This window comes from Chaetodon auriga, chromosome 1 (assembly GCF_051107435.1).
Source record: "Chaetodon auriga isolate fChaAug3 chromosome 1, fChaAug3.hap1, whole genome shotgun sequence".
NCBI classification, from domain to species: Eukaryota; Metazoa; Chordata; class Actinopteri; order Chaetodontiformes; family Chaetodontidae; genus Chaetodon; species Chaetodon auriga.
Window position 1 is genome coordinate 24,655,409 of NC_135074.1, and position 23,005 is coordinate 24,678,413.

The 23,005-nt window shown below is 44.5% G+C and overlaps 1 protein-coding gene across 3 annotated transcripts; it reads left to right on the top strand.

Moving 5' to 3' along the window:
* Positions 1-1,731: 1,731 nt before the first annotated feature.
* Positions 1,732-22,912, top strand: fn1b (fibronectin 1b). 3 transcript variants are annotated; one of them, XM_076730995.1, is made up of 46 exons: positions 1,813-2,033; positions 2,308-2,433; positions 2,742-2,879; positions 3,134-3,265; positions 3,654-3,791; positions 3,878-4,024; positions 4,148-4,330; positions 4,631-4,813; positions 5,027-5,203; positions 6,058-6,213; positions 6,353-6,481; positions 6,615-6,758; positions 7,981-8,102; positions 9,036-9,204; positions 9,287-9,463; positions 9,731-9,859; positions 9,964-10,053; positions 10,163-10,357; positions 11,431-11,709; positions 11,823-12,086; positions 12,173-12,267; positions 12,813-12,981; positions 13,177-13,263; positions 13,467-13,658; positions 14,600-14,878; positions 15,118-15,309; positions 15,419-15,508; positions 15,840-16,106; positions 16,233-16,349; positions 16,439-16,600; positions 16,694-16,849; positions 16,970-17,086; positions 17,281-17,550; positions 17,639-17,826; positions 17,911-17,998; positions 18,089-18,268; positions 18,383-18,472; positions 18,898-19,086; positions 19,173-19,262; positions 19,692-20,143; positions 20,240-20,378; positions 21,132-21,293; positions 21,388-21,513; positions 21,612-21,718; positions 21,834-21,929; positions 22,130-22,912. In XM_076730995.1, the coding sequence occupies exons 1-46, from the start codon at positions 1,892-1,894 to the stop codon at positions 22,205-22,207; spliced, it is 7,398 nt and encodes a 2,465-aa protein (XP_076587110.1). In that variant the 5' UTR covers positions 1,813-1,891; the 3' UTR covers positions 22,208-22,912. The 3 variants fall into 3 exon arrangements, with proteins under 3 accessions (XP_076587126.1, XP_076587110.1, XP_076587118.1); XM_076731011.1 differs by lacking the exon at positions 14,600-14,878 and having other exon boundaries at positions 1,732-2,033; XM_076731003.1 differs by lacking the exon at positions 2,308-2,433.
* Positions 22,913-23,005: the final 93 nt, after the last annotated feature.

Consider the following 23,005-nt stretch of genomic DNA (forward strand, 5'->3'; position numbering starts at 1 on the left):
TTAAAAGCAAAGGTGCAGCCACACAAACAGCATCATTCATGAATACTTTGCTAATCTTAAGAGTTATAAAGCTTCACCTGTGAGCACAGGAACAAAATGTTCACCTTAAAATGTGATGTGTGATGACTGTTTAAAATCTAAACTGAAGTCATTTCACAAGAGTGTCGGAGGAAACTTGGGAACATCTGAATTCATGCAGTTAATTTGGTGGAGTGAGACAAGATTTCATTGCAAAACACTGTATATGCATTTGATAATCAAGGAATATTTATTGTGTATATTCTTTAAAATACAATTACACTCTTTCTTCAGAACCTGAAATATTTACCTTTACACTTAAGTTATACAGTTTCTCATAATCTAACTTGTATTGACCTTTGTTTTGAGTTATTTTATGAGTGGAGTTGTGTCTTTTTTTTTTTTTCTTTTATTGTGTTTTTTCCTGGAGAGGTCGTGCAGACTGACTGTGAATTATGGACATAAGAGAGAGCACATTGTATTTTTTTTCACTGTAACACATACTCACTTGACTAAGCCAGACAGATGCTGAAAAAACCCACTGGTGCATGCAGATCACGTGACATGGAAAGAGAAAGTGTGTTTGAGTGTGTCCTGTAAATGTGGTGGGAGGTGAAGAGGGCTGAGGTGGGACTGGCTGAGGTGTTATGTGTCACTGATTGCATTAGGCTCAGATTCAGTTAACACATTTTTGCACAACATCTTTAAGAGATTTAATGGTCAGTGTGGTTTCAAAAAAATGTAACTGATTTTAAGAGAAGAATTTATGGAAAAACTGCCGGTAAGCAGTGACTCAGCAAGCGCTCTGAAGAAAATGAGGATTGTGTTTGATTTCTCAACATGGACAAAAATTCATAATGGTGAACTCTTGTCTGGACAGCAGCAGAAGACAGTCTGGAGTTACTGTACGCTCTTCCTCATTCATCAACAAGCTGCTGTGCTCAGACACTGGAAGCTTTTACTCATCAGGGATTCAGCAAAGTACACATACTGCACCATCAGCCTCCAAATGATCTGAAATAACCTGCTATTTATTATTCCCAGTAGTTGCACAATTCCCAATCCCATTGCTGGAGGGACATTTTGTGATTTGGGAAGCTTTAAATCAGAGCACGATGGCAAATATTTATGATTTTGATGCATTTTGTGGCTGTTGAACCATGTTTTTGAATTGAGATTGATATGTCTTATCTACACGTGTGTATATAATGTGTTTTAATCCCTTTGGTCTGGATACATTCCATAAACATGACACACTGAGAGAGTTAAGTTTTCTACAGTGATTTAAATACTCATAAGGTGCATTTAGTTATTGCTTTGGATATGTGCACAATGCAATGTTAATCAGCTTGAGAATTAATCTCAAACATTCCCAAACCTCAACTGAGGTTTCTGTAGCGTCCTTTGTGTTGGTTTATTAATATTACAGTTTATCGTCATTATGATGTTTTTTCTCTGACCCCCTGCATGTCATCTCTCCATCACAGCAGGTATCCGGTATCCTCGTCTCTGAAACGAACAGACTTCAGACGCTCATTCATCTTTATAACTTCATGGTTTTTCTCGTCTTGTGGCTTCTTTAAAGTTCTTTGAAAGCTAAGTGTCGAGTGTCAGTGTTGCTCACACTCATCCAAGTCATCCAGTTAAAGCCCTCCCCTTCAGCAGGCTGCAGCGGTGCGTCCCGGTATAAAACCAGTACGCACCCCTCTCCTCAGTCTGGTGCACCAGCTGCGAGGCGGCAGCGGGGAGCAGATAATAAGGGACAGAAATTATTTCTCCAAGCTAAACCTCTTGCACTCTCTTCCTTTTTAAAACTTTGCTTGGTTTACTAGCCTTTTTCTACTTATCCTCGACATCCCATTTTTTTCACAAAATGACCGGTAGCCCACTGACGGGGTTACTGGTTGCGCTGTGCGTAAGCAGCGCGGTCCACGGCTTGCCAAAGAAGAGCAAAAGACAAAGTGGCCAGTATCAGGTGTATCCTGAACTCCACGACGCAGCGGCTCTTACACCAGGTTGGTACAAAGCCTCCCATTAAAGTATTCTGAAGTTTAATGTGTAAAAAATGTAATAACTTTTTCCTGCATTAGAAAATAATTTCTAGTGCGTGTTGTGCCAATAAATGCTACTGAGTTTACACGATTTTTTCACAGCTAATTATTTAATTTTGCATTAATTTAGATTAGTTTTTCTTGTGATATGACCCCAATCAGCCAGAACTTTAATGGACATTGTACGGTCCAAATGTTTAATAATCTTTATGTAACAATATTCTTATATGATTTCTAGTCGGCTGTGAGGAAAACGGTCGATCATTCAGACCGAATGATCAGTGGGAGAAACCCTACCGTGGTAGTACACTGGTGTGCACCTGCAATGGAGCAGCAGGCATCAAATGTAAAACTAAGCCTGAAGGTCAGTGAGAGACCAACCGGAGAAATGTCTTAGCACGACATTTGCGCTCACTTTTCACATCCAGAAACGAGTGAAAACTGACTGTGGTTTGGGATAATTCCCTCACCACCACTTGATTGGCAACTTTTGTGTCAGTGCCAAAATAAAATAGTCAATCACACTATGCTTAAAAAACACCAGACCTGAGTTATTTAAAAAAAAAAAAAAAAAAAAAATCTGTGCGTCTTTACGCAGCAAGCGAAACATGCACCACAGCTCCACAATAACAACGTCTTAACCTTCCAGTGTTTCCTCTGTTTCTCTCTCAGTGGAGGAGTCCTGTTATGATAAGTACAATGACCGGACATACCGCGTCGGTGAAACCTACGAGAGACCGAAGGACGGCATGATGTGGGACTGCACCTGCATTGGGTCTGGTCGGGCCAAGATCAGCTGTACCATTGCAAGTGAGTAACCAGACGACTAAACTTTCTGCAGTTGAAAAATCAGCACTAAGCATGGTAAAATAGTTCTAAATTAAAGCAACATTAGTGATTTACAATTCAAATTAAAGTGGCACTTGTGTCTCCTGCTTCCCTCATGCATTGGAAACACATAGCATTACCTCAGGATGGTTCCAATATCTTCCTTTGATTGAATATAACCTTTGAATGAAGGATGGGCACTTCTTGAGTGGAACTTCTACATTTGTCATTCACAGATCGTTGCCATGAAGGTGGGAGGTCATATAAAATCGGGGACACTTGGCAGAGGCCTCACGACACAGCCGACTACATGCTGGAGTGTGTGTGTCTCGGGAATGGCAAGGGAGAGTGGACCTGCAAACCTGTGGGTGAGTTCTTTCACCACATAACTAACCAGGATGGCACCACTTTTCCATATGAAGCCTGGAATGCAGATAAATGTGAAATATTGCAGCTGAAACATGCACGCGTGTGTATTCAGCTGCTATCACACACACATACTCACAGACACGGCCGTTTCTCAGAAGCATGACTGCATTTGATAGCATTGTAAATATTTGACAACAGTCCAGACAAATAAGGTAAGTATATGAGAGAGCATGCCTCTCCACTTTGCCCATCTTACGCCACAGCTATTGATTTTCTCTTGCTTCATCTCTCCTGGATAGGTCTGGGGGAATTGAGATGCTGTGATTTCACAGTATCATGTGACAAACTGACACAATGACTGAAGGCTCTCCTGTGTTTTCTGTGCAGCTGAGCGATGCTACGACAACAACGCCGCATCGTCGTACGTCGTGGGAGAGACCTGGGAGAAACCGTACCAAGGCTGGATGATGCTGGACTGCACCTGTCTGGGAGAGGGAAATGGACGCATCACATGCACCTCAAGGAGTAAGAAGAATATAACCACGCACACATGAACACACACTTTTAAACGCTGGAGCGATGGCTGTTGACCACTGTTGTTCTCCAACCAGATCGTTGCAACGACCAGGACACCAGGAGGTCCTACCGTATCGGAGACACGTGGAACAAGAAGGACGCAAGCGGGCACATCCTGCAGTGTCAGTGCTTAGGAAATGGCCGTGGAGAGTGGAAGTGTGAGAGGCACAACGCAGGCAGAAGTGAGACTCAAAACCTAAACTCTTGCTGAAGTTCAGATTTGCTAAAAATGGCTAAAGCTTCACTCTGATCCTCTCACAGCCACAGACATTCATTATTCTTTCATTCTGTTTGGTGGTTTACAGCCACAGGCGCTGTTGTGGTGACCCCCACCCACTCTCACCGGGAGCTCGAGGCCCCCGTTGAGGGGACATGCCGCACAGACTCTGGAGCCACCTACTACGACGGGCAGCGCTGGTTCAGAAGCCAGGGCAACAAGCAGATGCTCTGTACCTGTCTGGGCAATGGGGTCAGCTGTCAGGAGTGGGGTGAGTACAGGAGGGAGGGAGGAAAAGCGGGGGTCCCAGTGAATAAACAAATAATTATGGTGATTTGTACTCTTGATTAAATCATCCAGTTTTTTCAAATGAAAAACCTGATAGAGGATATTCTTCAAGACAAAATGCTTTCTTGTGTCTCTCTGTTATGTTTTTAATTGGGTTTCCTTGATGCAAAATACATTTGAAAGCCCTGATTCATGTCACAACACTCGCATAATCATCAATATTAGACACACTTTGCCTTTGCTGTAATTGTAATTTTCTGGCTCTTCCATCTCCTGTGTGCAGAAGCCAAGAACCAGGTGTATGGCGGCAACTCTAACGGCCAGCCGTGCGCGTTCCCGTTCGTCTTCATGGGAAAGACCTACTACTCCTGCACCTCAGATGGACGCACAGATGGGCAGCTCTGGTGCTCTACTGGCTCAGACTATGAGAGAGAACAGCAGTACTCTTTCTGTACTGAGAAGAATGGTGAGATTCAGGAAGATGGATGTTTACGTTGTGAATTTTCTGAGCTGACCTTTTATTGAATAACAGCTTTTGCCAGTCAGTGCCATCCACTATCAATTCATTTAAGATTCCCTCACAATATTTAACCTTTAAAAAGTTTGTAAAACCTGTAATGAAATTTAATTTCCAGATCAGAGATGTGTTGTAACTCTTGTGTTTCGCTCTCTATTCCAGCTATTGTGGCAACAAGAGGTGGAAACTCCAATGGCGCCCTGTGCCACTTCCCCTTCCTCTACAGTGGGCGCAACTACACCGACTGCACCTCTGACGGACGCCGCGATGGCATGAGGTGGTGTGGTACCACCCACGACTACGACACAGACCAGCGCTTTGGATTCTGCCCCATGGCTGGTCAGTGTGCTTGTGTGTGTGTGTGTGTGTGTGTGCTTGTGTGTGTGTGTGTGTGTGTGTGTGTGTGTTGCCTTGCTTGTTCCACACCATGCATTTCAAATCAGGAGTGTTCACGACTTCCTGCTATCAATCCTACAATGCAATGTTTCATGTTTTATAGAGGTTCAAATTCGAGTTGTGTGACTCTACATCTGAGTGATGACACAAAATGATTTATAAGTGTCTCATATCTCAATTTACTGCTCACTATGATGAATTACTGTATGTTATGTAGGGAGTAGTGAATCAATCAGTTGTGACTATCAATCTTCTCATCTAACACTCCATGAGAAAGTGAAAGATGAAAGTTGCACTTGATGTGTGGCTTTCACTCAATTTATCATCAGAAATGTTAAACATAATACTAAACTAGCATGCCATAGATATACTGCTCATATGGGATGTAATTACACTAAATGCTTTGGTCTTTTTCTCATAGTGTTGTCGGATTTTAATGACTGTTTGGTTACATGGGTCACTTGTACTCAATTGGAGACTAAATAACTGGTGTTTAAAGAGGAGAGGGTTTATGGTCATGGGAGAGTAGTGACTCCATCAGGGCTGTTCAGGGGCAGAGGACTGCGGGTGAAAAGGCGTTTAGAGGGCCCTGAAGCCGTGGATGCAGGGAGGGACCCAGAGAGAATGCCTCTAATGCACAGGGTCCAGAACTTTGTGCAATGCCCCAGGCGCTTTAACATGACAGCATTTGAGTACATGCAAAGCTGTGACAGTGAGCTAACTGGACTAAGGAGAGCACACTGCAAGCGCACAGAGCAAAGTCTTTGTTTTCAATTTTTCCTTCTTCCTTTCTGCAGCCCATGAAGAGGTGTGTACCACCAACGATGGCGTGATGCACCGTATAGGCGACAAATGGGACAAACGCCATGATGTCATGGGTCACATGATGGAGTGCACATGTCTGGGCAACGGCCGTGGGGAGTGGAGCTGTGTTGCTTACTCACAACTGCGAGGTCAGAGAGCAAAAAAGAAAACTTGAAGCCTTTTAGATAATGTCTTGAAGTAGTCACAGTGGTCTTGTAGTGTAATGTGACAACAAAGCCTGAAGGTTTTCTGTTGTTGTTGACTTTGCTCCTTCTATTACATGTCCAGATCAATGCATTGTTGATGGGCTGTACTATGAAGTAAACCAGGAATTCTCCAAGCGCCACAACGAGGGCTACATGATGAACTGCACCTGCTATGGACAGGGACGTGGACGCTGGAAGTGTGACGCTATTGGTATGTTAATGCATCGTTAGCTCAGCTGTTGGGGAATTGAAATGCTAACACACTTTTCATCTGAGAATTGCTACCCCATCCTTCTCTGTCCCATCCAATCCTGTCATTTGTTTTCTTCTGTTTTCAACAAAAGATCAGTGTCAGGAGCCACAAACCAGGGCGTTCTACCAGATTGGAGAGACATGGGACAAAGCCATCCATGGCATCCACTATCGCTGCTATTGCTATGGCAACGGGATCGGGGAGATGAGATGTGAACCTCAGCAGACCTACCAAGGTAGGAAACCTAATCCTTCCAAGCATGACTTCAGCTTTCACTGGTATACCTCTGATGTCCCTAATGGATCAACATTCATAAATCCACATAGATATCATAGAAAAAGAGGCTCCCTCTAACTTCATCTCTTCCTTTTTCTTCATAATTGTCAGAATTGAAGTAATCCAATGATAACAGGAAGTTAGTGAGTGCAAACAACTTATTCAGAATTGACTTTTCATGGTACAAATTTGCTAAAATGGAAACAAATAAAGGCAAACTGCTTTAACAGCGTTATTTCCTCATTTGTGGAGGATCCGCTTGTAATAAATCAAGCATTTGATATAGCTGTGATAACAATGGCTGGTCTGAGGCTGGAATGGGGGCAGGAGATTTAAATCCTAAATCCTGCAAAACTCCTGCAGGTTTCCACTGAGTCAGACAGCTGTTAGTGCTTAATTTGTGTTTGCTGTACTCATTCAACTCCCCTCTGTTACTGACCTCCCTCCACTCACCTACACCTAACCTCCCATCACACGTCACTGAAATGAAAAGTTCGCTTGCCAGGTTAGTGGAGGGAAGCGGGGGTTTGGAGTCTTTCCCGACTTTGAAGTCCCACAAATGGAGAGGTGTCGGCCAATCACGTCACCCCCGTCTTCCCTTTGGTCTTTGTATTTGGAGAGGTTTTTCCTCCCCCGCCTGGTGTTATACTGACCTGCAGAGGAGAGGGAGGGGTTTGCCGTATGCACACTTCCTGCCTACAATACCTCCCTCTGGATTGGGTTGCTTAATGTGGTACTTTGTACTGCAGCACATTGTGTGTTTTGAATCAAACATTGACCTAAAAAAGTTACAGTTGCAACATTTCACTCTCACTATGATCAGTGGCAGAGCAAAGTGGGCTGAGTGCACAGCAGGCGCTTTGAAGTGTGTGTTCTTGGGGGTTCAGAGGCTAGACAAACTGTGATGAATATAGTGCTTTGGTGTTATGTCACACTGTAAGATGTCAGTGGGTGTTTGAGCTGGTTTAGCATCGTCTGGTGGTTTGGTTTTGTCCCAGAGAGATGAACCTGCCTGACAGAGCCTCACCATAAAGTAGCTAACACTCACCCACACTCTCTACCGGTAACACTGTTGTATTATATTTCTTTGACAACGTGTGAGTCTCTTTCTCATTGCTAATAGCAGCCTTGTCCTGCTCTCTCCTGATGTCCTCCCCTCAATCCTTCCTCTAACTCCTCAGACGGCCACAGACCCGTCCAGGTGATCATCACAGAGGCAGGGAAACAGCCAGACTCCCACCCCATTCAGTGGAACCCCCCTTCATCTGTCCACATCACCCAGTACATCCTCAAATGGAGAATTGTGAGTCTTTTGGTTCATAATGCAGACACTGCTTTCGTAAATGCGAGTGAGCCCTCATTTTCTTCTCAAAGGGGTGTTTTTGAATTTGCTGACTGGTGAGCAAACAGTCTGAATGAGGTCAAGTGCTTTCGGTAATGTTGGAGTTTGAGCGTGGACAAACAAGGTGATGAGAGGGTACATGAACTCGCCTTTACAGTCTACACACACAAACACACAGTTTTTAGCAGAGTCCAAGGAAAATATCCCCTTCCCTGTGATTTTTTTCTCACACGTCTTTTTCTCTTTGAAGACCTCAAAGACTGGCAAGCTGGTTAAAATGCTGTAGTCAAAAAGATTTCCGCTGAAGGGGTTTGTATATTTTGGACTGCAAAGTCACTCAAAGCTCTCATCTGGTCCTCCTGCTGAGAGGGCTTGCAGCTTTCCAGCAGAGTGCTAAGCCAGTCTAAACACTCCCAAATCAGGATGTGGCAGCAAATGAGTCTCTGTCCAGTCCAAAATAAACAAGCTACCATATGAAGTCCTGATTTTGTGAATTAATTAAGGATTCCAGTAAATCTTGTCATTTTCACATTAGATTTTCAATCAATTTTATCATATCTGTGCTGTCAAAAATCTTTACTTTCAAGATTTAAGCATCGCAACAATCTGATCACAAGGTCCATTTAGTAGCTGTTCTGATGCCTTTGATCATGTAACATGGTATTCGTCAGCAGGTGGAGTTTCCCTAGCTCTCATGTAATTTTATATGTTCAAATTTCCATTTTTTCTGTGCATTTTTAGTCCATGTTGGCTTAAAAGCTGAGGTTCAAAGATCACCTGAGCTTGGAAAAAGCTTAATTTTCATCAGCAAATGAAGATGCAGTTCAGTTTATACTTTATGCTCTTAAAACTTGACTTAAATTTCATTAAATTTCTCTTTGCTCCGTCTGGTAGAAAAATGGCCGTGCCCCCTGGAGGGAGGTCAACGTCCCCGGCCACCTCAACTCCTACACCATCAGTGGGCTGCGTCCAGGTGTCACCTACGAGGGTCAGCTGATCAGCATCCTGCGCTATGGACGCCGTGAGGTCACACGCTTCGATTTCACCACGACCCATGGTTCTTGTGAGTAGATTTTAGCAGTGACATTCTCTCAATCTCACAAATCTGAAGAAATACTCACAGAAAAATTTCTTTGTATCTCAAGTGGAAACATCAGAGGGAGAGACGGACCAGCCTGCTCCTGTGGTGGACACTTCGGAGTCGGTGACAGAAATCACCTCAAACAGCTTCGTCGTGTCCTGGACATCAGCCTCTTCCACCATCTCTGGCTTCAGGGTGGAGTACGAGCTCAGTGAGGAAGGGGCCAAGCCGAAAGTCCTGGGTGAGATCCTTTGATCATCACTGAAATTGAAATTAAACACTCTTGACAAACACTTGAATTACATCCAACCAAGTAAATAGCTGATGAGTTAAGGTACTTAATCACATTGGTGCAAAACTCAAATAAAAATCCAATATTGCTGTCGAGCAGCCCTTTTCATTCACTTGCAAGACAGCTACCCATGTATGAGCGCACAGCAAACTCATACTACACATGGAGCAAATATACTGGTGTGTGTATTAACTGACCCTTAATCTGCTTCTCCAGATGTTCCTCTCACAGCCAACTCTGTCACCATCAGTGACCTCCTGCCAGGGCGCAGGTACAACGTCAATGTCTACGAACTTCCAGATCAGGGACAGCCAAACCTCATTCTGACTACCTCCCAGACCACAGGTGGGAGAATCCTCCTCCTCAGTATAATATCAGGATTCGGCAAATTTTGCACATTTTGACGCAAAATGCTCCATCAATGACTCCCATTCTTTTCCTTCCCTCAGCTCCTGACACCCCTGCTCAGCATGCAGTCGATGAGGTGGGAGAAACCTCCATCCGGATCAGCTGGTCCAGGCCTCAGGCTCCCATTACTGGTAAGAAACTTGTCTCTGTATGTGTGTTTATATGTGATTTGAATTAGTAGCTTGAAATAGAGATCCATTGTATTCTGCCTGTGTGTAATTTTGTGCTTGTGCCTGTCAGGTTACCGTGTGGTGTACACGCCGTCAGTGGAAGGCAGCAGCACTGAGCTGATCCTGCCGGAGTCTGAGACCTCAGTGAACCTGGTTGACCTTCTCCCCGGTCTTCTTTACAACATCAGCATCTACGCTGTGGAGGAGGACCAGGAGAGTGAGCCTGTCTTTGTTCAGGTCAACACAGCTGGATCTCCTCTACCAGGTACACATTTTTAAACTGATGCTAATGAAAACTGCTTCGTAAATTATGTAACTCAACGCTTCATAACTTAAACTAATGGCAGACTTTTTGTTTTATTTAAAGATGTACAGTATGTTATTCTGTTCTTTAGATGGTGAATTATTCTTTTTGGATCATTCTTTGTCTTTTGGCAGTCAGTGAAAGCTGAGCACTTTATACTCGCAGCTGAAGACTCCTTATAGGGCCAGTGGGCTTTAGGAAGGGCTCTCCAGTGTTTGGGAAAGACTGAGCTTGTCAAAACACTGCTTTGTCAAAATATGCTTTCATAGCTATAGCTATGTATGTGTGTGTGTGTATGATATATATATTCATAATATGTCTTCATGTTAGTGTATCGTGGCCCCTGAATGAACTCTCTTTAATTCACAGGCTCAGAAGCAGAGACACCTGTTCAGACATTGTTAAAACACTTACGAAGGCGTGCATGCATGTACAGCCCACACCCACATAGCAACACACATACACACACACACAAACACACATAAATCCTCAGTGTTTCTTAAATTGCATTTACATTTCTCATTTCTCGCTCTTTCCCCCCTTTGCCTGGCACGGAAGAATGCACTGTTTTATTATGCTGGAGAAACAAAACCAGATGCTGTAGACAATGGTTTTATCTGAGCCATTATTATTCAGATCTGTAAATATCTCAGCCTGGAAACTGTTAAAGCTGTTACATTTTTTTAAGTTGCAGATTTTTTGCAAAGCTGCCACAACACATATTATATATATTATTTTGCTGCACTTGGCATTTCTAATTCAGCTATGTACAGTACTTACACAGCTAAGTTAAAGGTGCCCTGTGGAGTGTTTTTAAACAAAGTTATGTTAACACTCAGTGCTTCTCCCCAAATCACGTTGTGATTGTACAACATGCATGTAACAACATGTTAAATGCATGTTGCACTGTAAAAATATTGTTCTGTAGTGTTACTAGTGATCAAAAAAAGGATATATTTTTTATATATCAGAATTTTTGACTGGTCTGACTATACTTCTTGTCAATCAATCAATCAACCACTTCCTGTCCACAGAGGAGGTCCCGGCACCCACAGACCTGCAGTTCTATGAGGTCTCAGATGTAAAGATCAGCATCACCTGGACTGGTCCACCAAGCGAGGTGACAGGTTACAGGGTCACCTTCTCCCCTGTTGGTGCTAACGGCGCTGATTTAAGACCCCTGCCGCTGCCCATGTCACCCAACGCATATGCTGATTTGACTCACTTGCAGCCGGGCACACTGTATCGCTTCTACATCTACGCCATCAATGCTGGAGTGGAGAGTGAGCCGCTTGTGGGAGAAAAGTCTACCAGTGAGTATCACCATGGACGAAGGAGCCCAAGTTAGACACAGAGGGATTACAACAAAACATAAAGCATGCGAGATTATCTGCCTTACATGTGTTATACTTTCTAACCCCTCCAGAACCCGACTCACCCACCGATGTGCATTTCACTGACATCGGCCATGACAGTGCATTGGTCATCTGGGAGGCTCCTCGCGCTGTCATCTCTGGCTACCGTCTTTTCCTGAGCACCGGGGGCTCCAGCCCCATTGAGAAGAGGATCCCGGGCAGGGTCACCCAGTACCCTTTGAGGAACTTACGTCCCGACACCCAGTACAAAGCCACCCTCCACTCTGAGCTGGACAATGAGCTCAGCGAAGGCGTCACTACAGTTTTTACCACCAGTCAGTATTAAGTGAAACAGAACAGAATCAGAGTTGAGTAAATTATTTCAGTGAATTTAACATTTCTCCATTCTGTCCTCCCCTAGATCCTCAGATGGGAAATGCTCCTCCTTTCAGCACTGAAGTCACTGACACCTCTATCATCATCACCTGGTTACCTGTCCGCAGGTTCAGCTACAAGGTAGACACCTGCATCATCTTGCCAGGGGTTACTCATAGTGACAAACCCAAACAGAATTATCACCTGACTCTGCACCTCCTGTCAGCCCTCATGGAGCTTTTTAGCATCTTTTAGCTCATTGTTTTGGTTTCGTGACCCGCGATGTCTCATCACTCTCATCAACTCTGGGAAACCATCTGTACCTGCTCGCCACCAAACGGCAGAGGGACACAGTTAGCATTTAGCTTGTGAACATTTAGCAACTAAAAAGCCAGATATTTCCCTCATTTTAGCAAAACAGAGCTAAAAGGAGAGCAAACACTGGATTTAAACCGATATGGTGGCCTGACACCTGACTATAAATCAATGCTGATATTTCTCTGCTAGATATGTAAATAAGAAATAGCTTAGCATTTTTTATAAGGTGATAATATGATGTGTTTACAGCTTGTTGCATTGCCCCCAGGCGGCTAAAGAAATCAGTTCATGCAGATTTAATGTCTTTGCTGTGGTGTATTTTAGGCGTATTTTCCAGGTGTCTGATCTCTGCATGTCTGCCTCCCCAGCTGTCTGTCCTTCCCAGCCAGGAAGGCGAGTCTCCCAGGGAGGAGACTTCTGATTCTGGACGTATTTATATCCCCGGTCTGATTCCTGGAACTCAGTACACCTACAGCGTACAGCCCATCTTCAATGGACGCAACCGTGGAAGCCCCATTACCCGCAATGTTGTAACTTGTGCGTATCTAATTCACTTAGACTGAGAAAAAGATGGCCATATTAAAGAAGTCGTATGGCAGATTGATTTAATGTCACTGTGGGCTCACACAGCACTGTTGCAACCATTTGGCAAAAGTTTGTGTAAGAAGCTAGCTTCTGCATCCAATCACGTTTCTCATGCTTGTGTCATGGTCTGCTTTCTTCTCCTTGTAGCCCTGTCTCCTCCCACTGACCTCAGAGTGGAGTCCAGCCCGGACACAGGAGATCTCACTGTCCACTGGGTCGCCTCCAAAACACCAGGTAAATATTGACTGTGCTCCCCACGCACGCTAGATCACGCCAAGTCTAGACCTTGGCCCTCAAATGGTATTTTTTTTCACCAGGACAAATTTCTCTTCCCGGTATTTCCTTTTCATTTCTCACAGTGACTCATAAATTACAAAAACCTCTTGACATTATGTTCCATCTCCTCCGTATTTGTCACGTTCCCCCTCCCTCTGCAGGCATCACAGGCTACAGAGTGACAAGCACGCCGACCAACGGCCAGCGAGGAAACTCCCTGGAAGAGTTTGTCCGAGCCGATCAAACCGCGTGCCTGCTGGAGAGCCTCAACCCTGGGGCAGAGTACAACATCAGTGTATTCACTACCAAGGGTCATTTGGAAAGTGTGCCTGTGTCCACTATTGTCACACCAGGTAGGAGCCGCCAGCAAAGCATTCACACGTGTTAACAGGCATCAAATGCAAATCTGAACACAAGTAAGATTTGCCATTAAAAGCAAGTCAAACAAGAGCCAACTACAATATTTCTCCTCCAGTCTTTACAATAATATTTTCAGCATTCCCACCCTGACATTCGTCTTCATGCTGGAATATTTTCCATATGAACACTTTCTCTTTGAAATTGATGCAGTTTCAAAAGAAAAGAAAAGATGGAATGCAGGATAACTTTAAAATGACCTCACAGACACAACATTATCGTCCCACTGGATGGCCACCTCATAAAACAAGTTCGACACTCACAGTCACTTAAGCTTCGTTTTGGTCTCCACCACAAATATCTTAGTATTTGCTAGATGTTCAACTTCACCAAATAGCTGCTAACTTTACCTATCAGGTAGGATGCAGCTGGAAACAAGGTTAGTTATGAGAGCAGTGCGGTCTAACTCAAATGTAAAATGAGCTATAAAACCAAAACAAGGAGCTAAAACAGGCTAAAAAGCTGCATGGAGCTGCTAAAGTTGGGGGCTAATTCTTGGTGAGTTAGAGCAATCTCTCTGTAAAAATAAAAACATATTGTGTAACGCATCTTGAATTATGGTACTACTAACTGGTCATTGTCTAACCTACCACGCATGTTAGATCAAGTTTATTAACTGGGATGGTGAATTTTTATTTATTTATTTATTTTTTGAGCATGCCTAGAACAGAAGTATTAATCACTGCTTTAATTATAAAGTAAGTTCTGACTGTGTATTGACTTAATTTGGAATTTTCTTTATCCAGCATGCCTACTGTTACGCTGGATTTCTGATTGCTTTACTGGGAATGAAATGATTGTTTTTGATATAACCAATGGGTTTTCAGTCTATCTCTCTAATTCTGCTTGCGCTTTGCAACTGACCTAACCCTTTCAGAAATCCCCACACCAAGTCACATTGACTTTGTCGACATTACTGACACCACCATTGGCCTGCGCTGGATCCCTCTGAACTATACTACCATTACTGCTTACCGGATAACGGTAGTAGCATCAGGCGAGAGCTTGCCAATTTTTCAAGATATGGTGGAAGCATCGGCTGGTTATTACACGATTCATGGCTTGGAGCCGGGCGTGGACTATGACATCAGTATCTTCACTGTTACAGAAGAGGGGGAAAGCGAGCCGACCACACACACAAAGCAAACACAAGCTGGTGATTTAATTCTTTCACTCCATCATTGGGGAGGGTTTGGGTTTTGATCTTAGAGAATTGATGAAAGCACATAAACGACACTTTTATTAATGCACATTATAAACTCAAAAGCTACAGTAAATTTCAGAAACTTCATGACAATGATTTTTTTCTTTATGTCATTGTAAATCTACTTTTTATTAGTTAGCCTCTTCGCTTTTCCAGTGTTCGCTATAGCTTTTAACCTCTCATTCCTCCAGCCATTCCAGCTCCCACCAACCTGCAGTTTGGAGGGGTGGGTCCTGACCACATTAGGGTGACATGGACGGTCCCACATGTTGCCACACCAAGCGACATCTCTCGGTTTGTCATCCGTTACCACCCTGTGGCCACAGATGATGACATCAAGGAGGTTAATGTTGGCGGAGCCACCAACACCTTCCTGCTGCAGAGTAAGACCACGTGAAGATCGTGCCTCTTTAAAAGTGCCTGGCAGTTAGCTCCCTTTAAAGTCCTAAATTAATTGTTTTTCTTTGTATTCTAACTGTAATTTCCATACAGACCTGCTGCCCAACACAGAGTACCGCATCAGTGTTGTGTGTGTGTACGGCGAACGAGAAAGTGAGCCAGCCACAGGGACTCAGAGGACAAGTGAGTATGACAGTGGTTTCCAAAGTGGGTGATTTAAGGAAGGGCCAAGGTTCCTGTGAGACTATATTTATCTTCACATGTGCACAGCAATATAGCCTGAAACTGCTTACTTCTTTGAAGTTAAATTCTTTGACTTAATTAAAACTTGGCCCGTATACTATATATTATACTACATACTGTACTATTGACTTAAAATCTTATAGCAGACATTCATGGTGCTAATTGTTAGCTAAAGTTACATGTGTATGCATGTTTTGTGGGTTGGTATCATGAAAAACAAAATCACTGTGAAGTGGTGCCATGGTTCAATCTCCAAAATCTTTCCCTCCAGCTCTGGACTCCCCCACTGGCTTGGACTTCTCTGAAATTCGCACCAACTCCTTCACCGTTCACTGGCTGGCTCCGACTTCTGCCATCACCGGATACCGTATCCGCTATCAGAAGACGAGCGGTGGGCGGGCCATGGATGAGCGGCTGCCCCCGACCAGGAATCACTTCACTTTGACTGGACTGACGCCAGAGACAGAGTATCTGATACATGTGTATGCTGTCAGCAACAGTCAGGAGAGTCAGCCTCTGACTGGCACTCAGGCCACCAGTGAGTTTCTATACTGGTTTCCACTGTCACTGCTCCTTTTCTCCTCTTGCGGACATTCCTCAGCTGAATCCTGAATTTTCTCATCGCTTTTATAGCAGTGTTTTAATGCACCTCTTTCCTCTCTAGTCTCCGATGCTCCAACAGACTTGGAGGTAACATCGTCCACCCCCACCAGCATCACCATTCGCTGGGATGCCCCCTCCGTCACAGTGAAGAACTACAGGATCACCTATGGAGGAACAAGTCCGTACACGTGTTTTAATTCATAATTTCCACTAAAACGAAACCATGTTCTGAGTTTAACACTTGGCCCTTCTCCCCTCTCTGTCTAGGTGGCGAGTCTCCTCAAGAGTTCACAATCCCAGGCACTCAGACCACTGCCACCATCACTGGTCTGAATCCTGGCACTGACTACACCATCACGGTCTACGCTGTTACCGGAAGAGGGGACAGCCCTGCCTCCAACACCCCGGTCTACATCACGCACAAGACCGGTACAACAACATGAAAAATATTTCATTTTAAAACCTAACTGTTAAGGGGTTAAACTAAATCTAAAGCTAATTATGTGTCCATCTCTCCTTTAGATACCGAGCCCCCCACTGACATGAAGCTGACTGATGTGAGTGACAACGCCATCACGGTACGCTGGACGCCTGCTCAGGGACCAATCAGAGGCTACAGAATCACCAGTGTTCCCAAGAATGGTGTGGGACCATCCTACTCCGAGGTGGTGGCCCCTGGTAAGCCAAAAATAAGCTGGTCAGAACCAAGCTGCCATGTTTATCTTATATATATCATTTCATATTATTCCGACATTGTGTCCTTTTCTCATTGGCTTTTTTTCTGCTCCTCTGTTACAGATCAGACAGAACTGACCTTCACAGGTCTCATGCCCACTGTTGAGTATGTTGTGAGTGTCTATGCTCTGGGCAATGATGGACAACCCTCTTCCCCCAGGGTGGAGAATGCTATCACTGGTTAGTTTGAAGACCAAGAGTCCTGCCACCCAGGCCAATGTTAATGCTTCAGTATTGCTATCAGAGTAACTCACAACAACTGAGACAAAATAAATCTTAAGTGTTGCTTTAAGATGTATTTATGTCCTTAGAAACACACGTTCTTTCATTGAAAATAACAGCTCAGAGCTGAAATGTGTCCTCCTGTCCTGCAGCTATGGACCGTCCCAAAGACTTGACCTTCTCTGACATCGACTCTACCTCCATGCGCATCACATGGGACAGTCCAGACGGTACTGTGACATCATACCGCATCCTGTACTCCAGCTCAGAGGAGGGCGAAAGAGAGCTGCGTCCGGCACCCAGAGGTGACCAGGACAGTGTGGTGCTGAGAGGCCTTCGCCCGGGGACGGAGTACATGGTTAAAGTCATCGCCCTCCATGGCCGCACACCCAGCACACCGCTGGTGGGAACCCAGGCCACAGGTGGAAATACAAAGAAAACATGAACACAATCATGACTTAATTTATATATTCCCCGATTCCAGTTCTGAATGTGTCTTTGCCTTCTCAGTAATCCCTCCACCGACCAACCTGTTGATCTCAGATGTCGGCCCCTCCTCCTTCACTGTGTCATGGCGAGCCCCTAATGCACGCCTGACGGGCTACCGTGTGGTTGTCAGCCCCAAGAACATCAACGGCCCCACCAAAGAGATGAACGTTGCTCCGGACACCACACGTGTCGTCGTACCAGGGCTCATGGTAAACAGAGTTCTTGTCTCAGTATTTCCATGGATTCAGAGTCAGCCAGTGAGTAAATATCAACTGTATGTCTGCGTGCTGTAGGTGGCAACCACATATCAGATACATGTCTACGCTCTGAAGAACTCTGTCACCAGCAGGCCGCTGGAGGGAGAGACAACCACACAGCAGGGTAACTGGTTTCACCATAAACAGACATATTTCCAGTCATCAGCACTTATTATCCACTGCTCACGTCTGTCTTCGTTCCTCCTCGATGCAGACGTAAGTCCTCCTCGCCGTGTGCGTATCTCTGATGTGAAGGACACCTCTTTCACACTGACCTGGCGCTCCAAGGTGGAACCCATCACTGGTTATCTCATCGACGCCACGCCCATCGGTGGCCCGCACCCCACCGTCAGCAGGAACATCCCAGGACAAACAAGCACCTACACCCTCACAGGTACACCACACCGTCCTGCTAAACAGACCTTTACAAGGGTGGAAACGGTTTACACAAGTGTGATTTTCATGTTTCAGTCTTCACAATGTGTTTTTTTGTCTTTGTTTTTCTAAGGTCTGCAGCCAGGCACCACGTACTCTGTTAGCCTGTATACTCTGAATGGCAACACAAAGAGCGCCCCATTTACCCTCATGATTCAAACAGGTACTTTGCAAATCTGTGTCCCCATTGTGATCGTGTTTCAGGCTTCAAAATGTGAACTTGTGTTTGCTTCTTTTTTCCATATGCAGAAACGTTGATTTAAATCTACTTGATGGTGTCTTATCTCTATCATTACATAAGAATGTACAGTACAATGTCAATACAAGCAATGTAAAGAGACAAAGAGGAAGAATGAGTTGCACAGCACTTTAAAATGCACATACACAGTGGATGCACACTTTCAAAATATGGACACACAATGTAGAACTCCGTTGCTCTTAAAGGGGAACTTCACTGATTTTACACATCAAAGCATGTGTACAGGCTTTGGGAGTTTTACTGCATCGGTGACATGTTGTATACATCTTTCTGTGGCTCCAGATGGAGCTGTGCAATCATATGACTTAACATGACACTTTTCCTCATAGCTGAACCAGTGGTCCAGTCTCCTACCAACCTCCGCTTCACATCTATTACCCCCAACGCCATCTCCTTCACCTGGCAGCCACCTGCCACACACATCACAGGATACTACATCACCTACGAGGAGTCGGGAGGAGCACCACGAGAGCTCACCCCACGACCCCATGCTGGCCAAAACTATGCCACCATATCTGGTATGCACTTGTCAGCTGGTTCATTTTGTATTTGTCTTGTATCTGTCACCAAAATAATGAATACTACTAATCATCCCTCTCCTCAGGCCTGAGACCAGCCACTGATTACATCATCAAGATCATTGCCATCCAGAACACACAGAGGAGCACACCTCTGGTGGGCAAAATCAGGACCCGTGAGTATTTTGAAACTTCTGCTCTGTACAGTGATAAATGTGATGGTACAGGCGATAATTAAAAATGATGCAAAATTCAGATGAGTTATGGGTCCTCTTAAACGTCACGTTTTGAATGGCAGCTTTAATCTGCTCAGCTGAACCAAATGTTTTGCTGTTACAGCTCAGAGGCCTTGATATAAACTGTGCAGTGAATCAGCGTTAGGCTCAATAACAATAATACTCCCTTTTATTTTGAATGCCTCCAGAAATGTCATTCAAAATATCGTGTGTTTGTAATACTGTATTGAGACACACATTGCTATGAAGTAGTACCCCAGCAATGCTGCTTATCTGCCCCCTGTTGGCTGAGATATGTTACTGCAGCTCTGCTTTACCTTTCCCCTCGTCTAACCTGCTTGCTTCCCTAACCCCGTCTCTCCCGCCCAGAACCGGACTCCTTGCTTCCCCTGCCTCTCCCCCCCCGCACTGGGGGTGTTGGTGACAGGCTGGATGTGCCTGAAACTGACTTGGACAACCGAGTCCAGGTAGTGGGCAACAGTGGCCAGGATGGGCAAAGTGGTCAGAGCCAGCATGTGGAGTACACTGAGTACAACAACAACAATGGAGACAACAGATATAATGGGAACAGTGGCAGCCCACAGTCACCCTATGGGCAAGTTCGTGAGCCCCTGGTCTTTTTGCCCCTTCCTGATGTAGAGGGCCGCAGACTGCCCATCCTGAAGCTGAACGTGCCCGTCGGCTCCACGTATGATAATGACACCGGAGTGCCACAGGAGGCCCAGACTCAGACCTCCATCTCCTGGAAGCCATACAGGCAGAGCAACGCCTACCTGGTGTCCTGCTATCCTCTCACACACGTAAATGAGAAGATGTTCCAGGTATGAGATGAGGGCCATGGCTTCCAGCCCAGTCTATATTCATCAGTCATATGAAACCTCTAGTGTCACGTGGACAAACCTTTTCTTTCTCCTCAGGTCAGCCTACCAGGCACAGCCACCACTGCCACCCTGATAGGACTCACCCCCGGAGCCAACTATAATGTGATCGTGGAGGCTCTGTTGGGGGCGCTCAAACACAAGATTCTGGAGCAGGTCGTCACTGCTGGAAACACAAGTAAGCATCCTACAGCAACTACTGTGTCTGAACGAGACTGGATTTAGTCAAAATTTAGTGTAAAGCAAATCCTGATAGCTAACTTTAGTCCCCTGTGTGCAGAAGAATAGTATCTGGGGCGGCTCAGAACCTCCCCATTTGTTGGGTACCTCTTTTTTGAACTCCCTGCTGACAGGTGAAAAGAAGCAGCTTTTGACTGCATGGGTGTCTCAAACCAGACCTTATGGTTCAACAGATACTGTAAATTCTCAAATAGCGGACATGGCCTTTATTTACCTCAGTGGCAGAGAAAATCAGGTCTTTAAATATTAGAGACAAGGCTAATTCCAGTTGTACTGGCTATGCCCCGACGATCAATTGAAACTCGGCCATTAATTAAAATTCAAAATGTACTACACAGAGCAGCAAGCATTACTGTTGACTGTTCTTATTGCATGTTAGCAAGTAGCAAAAATAGTACTGAGTTTTGTCAGTGCCTGCCAATTAACTTAACCTAATCCAACTCAAATAAGTTAATAATAAGCCATTATTTTCTTAGCTGCATCTGTTTTCATGTAATGAAACCCCAGTAAGGGACACCTTTAGAAGCATGGATATACCATTAAAACATTTTTTTTATTAATATTTATATTTCCAAAAGTATCAGCTGAAAAAAAAGTTGATTCAAAAGAAGACAGGAGTTACTCTGGCTTATTGATCTTCAGCTAACTCGTCTGCTTACATACATTTTTCTCCCCACCCATCTTCCTTCAGTCCCAGAGGGAGCGCCCTCCACCAAGGACTCGTGTTATGATGCCTTCACTGCAACCTACCATGATGTTGGTGGCGAATGGGAGCGGATGTCCGAGACAGGCTTCAAGCTGTGGTGCAAGTGTCTGGGCCTGGGCAGCGGCCACTTCAGATGCGATTCCTCAAGTAAGTTTTGGGATATTTTTCCTGGGCTATGTAAGACATATTTGGAATTTCAATATATTTAACTTGCCTTCTCTTTTGTTTTGTCCATCATTAGAGTGGTGCCATGACAGTGGCAACAACTACCGCATTGGAGAGAAGTGGGACCGCCGTGCAGAAAATGGTCACTTGATGAGCTGCACTTGCTTGGGAAATGGCAAAGGAGAATTCAAGTGTGAACCACGTAAGGCCTCCTAAGACCCAAAGAAATATTCTCCGATTGTTTCAAAAAAAGACGTAAAGGAGTTGCTTGTGAATTAATGTGTGTATTTGTCCACACAGATGATTCAGTGTGCTACGATGATGGCAAAACCTACCAGGTGGGAAACCAGTGGCAGAAGGAGTACCTGGGAGCTATCTGCACCTGCACATGCTTTGGAGGACAGCAGGTACGACACATCACCCTCCCTGACTTTGGGTCTGATGTTCAGTGTGACACGTTACCTCGTGGTCATTCCGAGTTACATGAAGCATTTAACTGTACACTTATATCTGTTTCATCAGGGCTGGCGATGCGAGAACTGCCGCAGACCGGGAGCTGATGTCGACGCCAGTCTGCTGCAGCCTGTTCGATACGGAGACAACACGCTACGCAAACTGGTGAGCAGAAACAATGTAAAATAATTTAGAATATTGTCTTGCGGCACATGGTTTCTCAGCACTTTCTGGTCCCAAGATTAAGCTTTCAAAGAAAATTTGAATATATCAATGAATAAGCGTTGCATGCATATCACTTGAGGAGTGAAACACAGACTTGTTTGTACTTTGGTGTGATCTCACCTCTTCAAATCTTCCTGCAGAACATTCATTGCCCCATTGAGTGCCTCCGACCCGACCTGCTGGCAGACGCACACGTTCCTCAAAACCCCCGGGAGTAAACAATCGGTCACCTGACGCCTGCTTCGCTCCCTCACCGTCCAATCGCTGCACTGCCCCACCCTGTAGAAGCCATGCTGTCTGTGACTGAACTAACTGCCTTATCACTTTCTGACGTGTTTAGTTAAAGGAGTTTAAGCATAAGGTGGCCTGCTGCCTGATCAAAGTGATCCTCCTCTAAAGCCAGTCTTTTCACTGTCGACTATCAAGTCTCTAAATTCTCGCTCTACTGGAAAAAGTCATTAACATTTTTTATTTTTTTGTGTAACATTCCCTCCACATAGTTGTGCGAGCTTCAGTGGAAGTTAGACTTGTCAGATTTCTACACTTTTGTCAAACCGGCATTTGTTGTCCATTTAAATATCCAGAAACATTTCCTAATCAAAGGGCAGAAACTGTCAGAAAGCAAGCACTGTGTTTGAGAATGTCAATGTAGTCATTAACAAATGTTTGTCCATGAAAATGTGCTTTTCTTTTCTGTAGCCCTTCTTGTTCCTGAGGGGTCGCACTGTGTGATTGACACATTCTGAACTCTAATGTCTTTTTACTAATTTATCCCTTTAATCTCAGCGTGTGAATGTGTGAACTGGGATGTGAGAATTTGAACTGTTCTATTTTTGTACTTTGTTGTCCGTGCCAAAGTTGTTTCTACCTTTGACAAAAAGAAATCCCTTATTTTAATAAAGCTGGAGAGATCCTGAAACCTAGCCACAATGTGATGTTTATTCCTTGTTTGTAAATAAGATTAAGATTGTGCTCTAGTCTTGCATTACATACAAAAGTGATTGCAGAGGACTTAA

Bases quoted from the DNA above. Each gene is read 5' to 3' on its own strand.
- fn1b (XM_076730995.1), top strand. From the start codon at position 1,892: ATGACCGGTAGCCCACTGACGGGGTTACTGGTTGCGCTGTGCGTAAGC. The intron at 11,710-11,822 runs GTGAGTATCACC...TAACCCCTCCAG, and splicing joins TGTGGGAGAAAAGTCTACCA to AACCCGACTCACCCACCGAT. The intron at 16,850-16,969 runs GTAAGCCAAAAA...CCTCTGTTACAG, and splicing joins CTCCGAGGTGGTGGCCCCTG to ATCAGACAGAACTGACCTTC.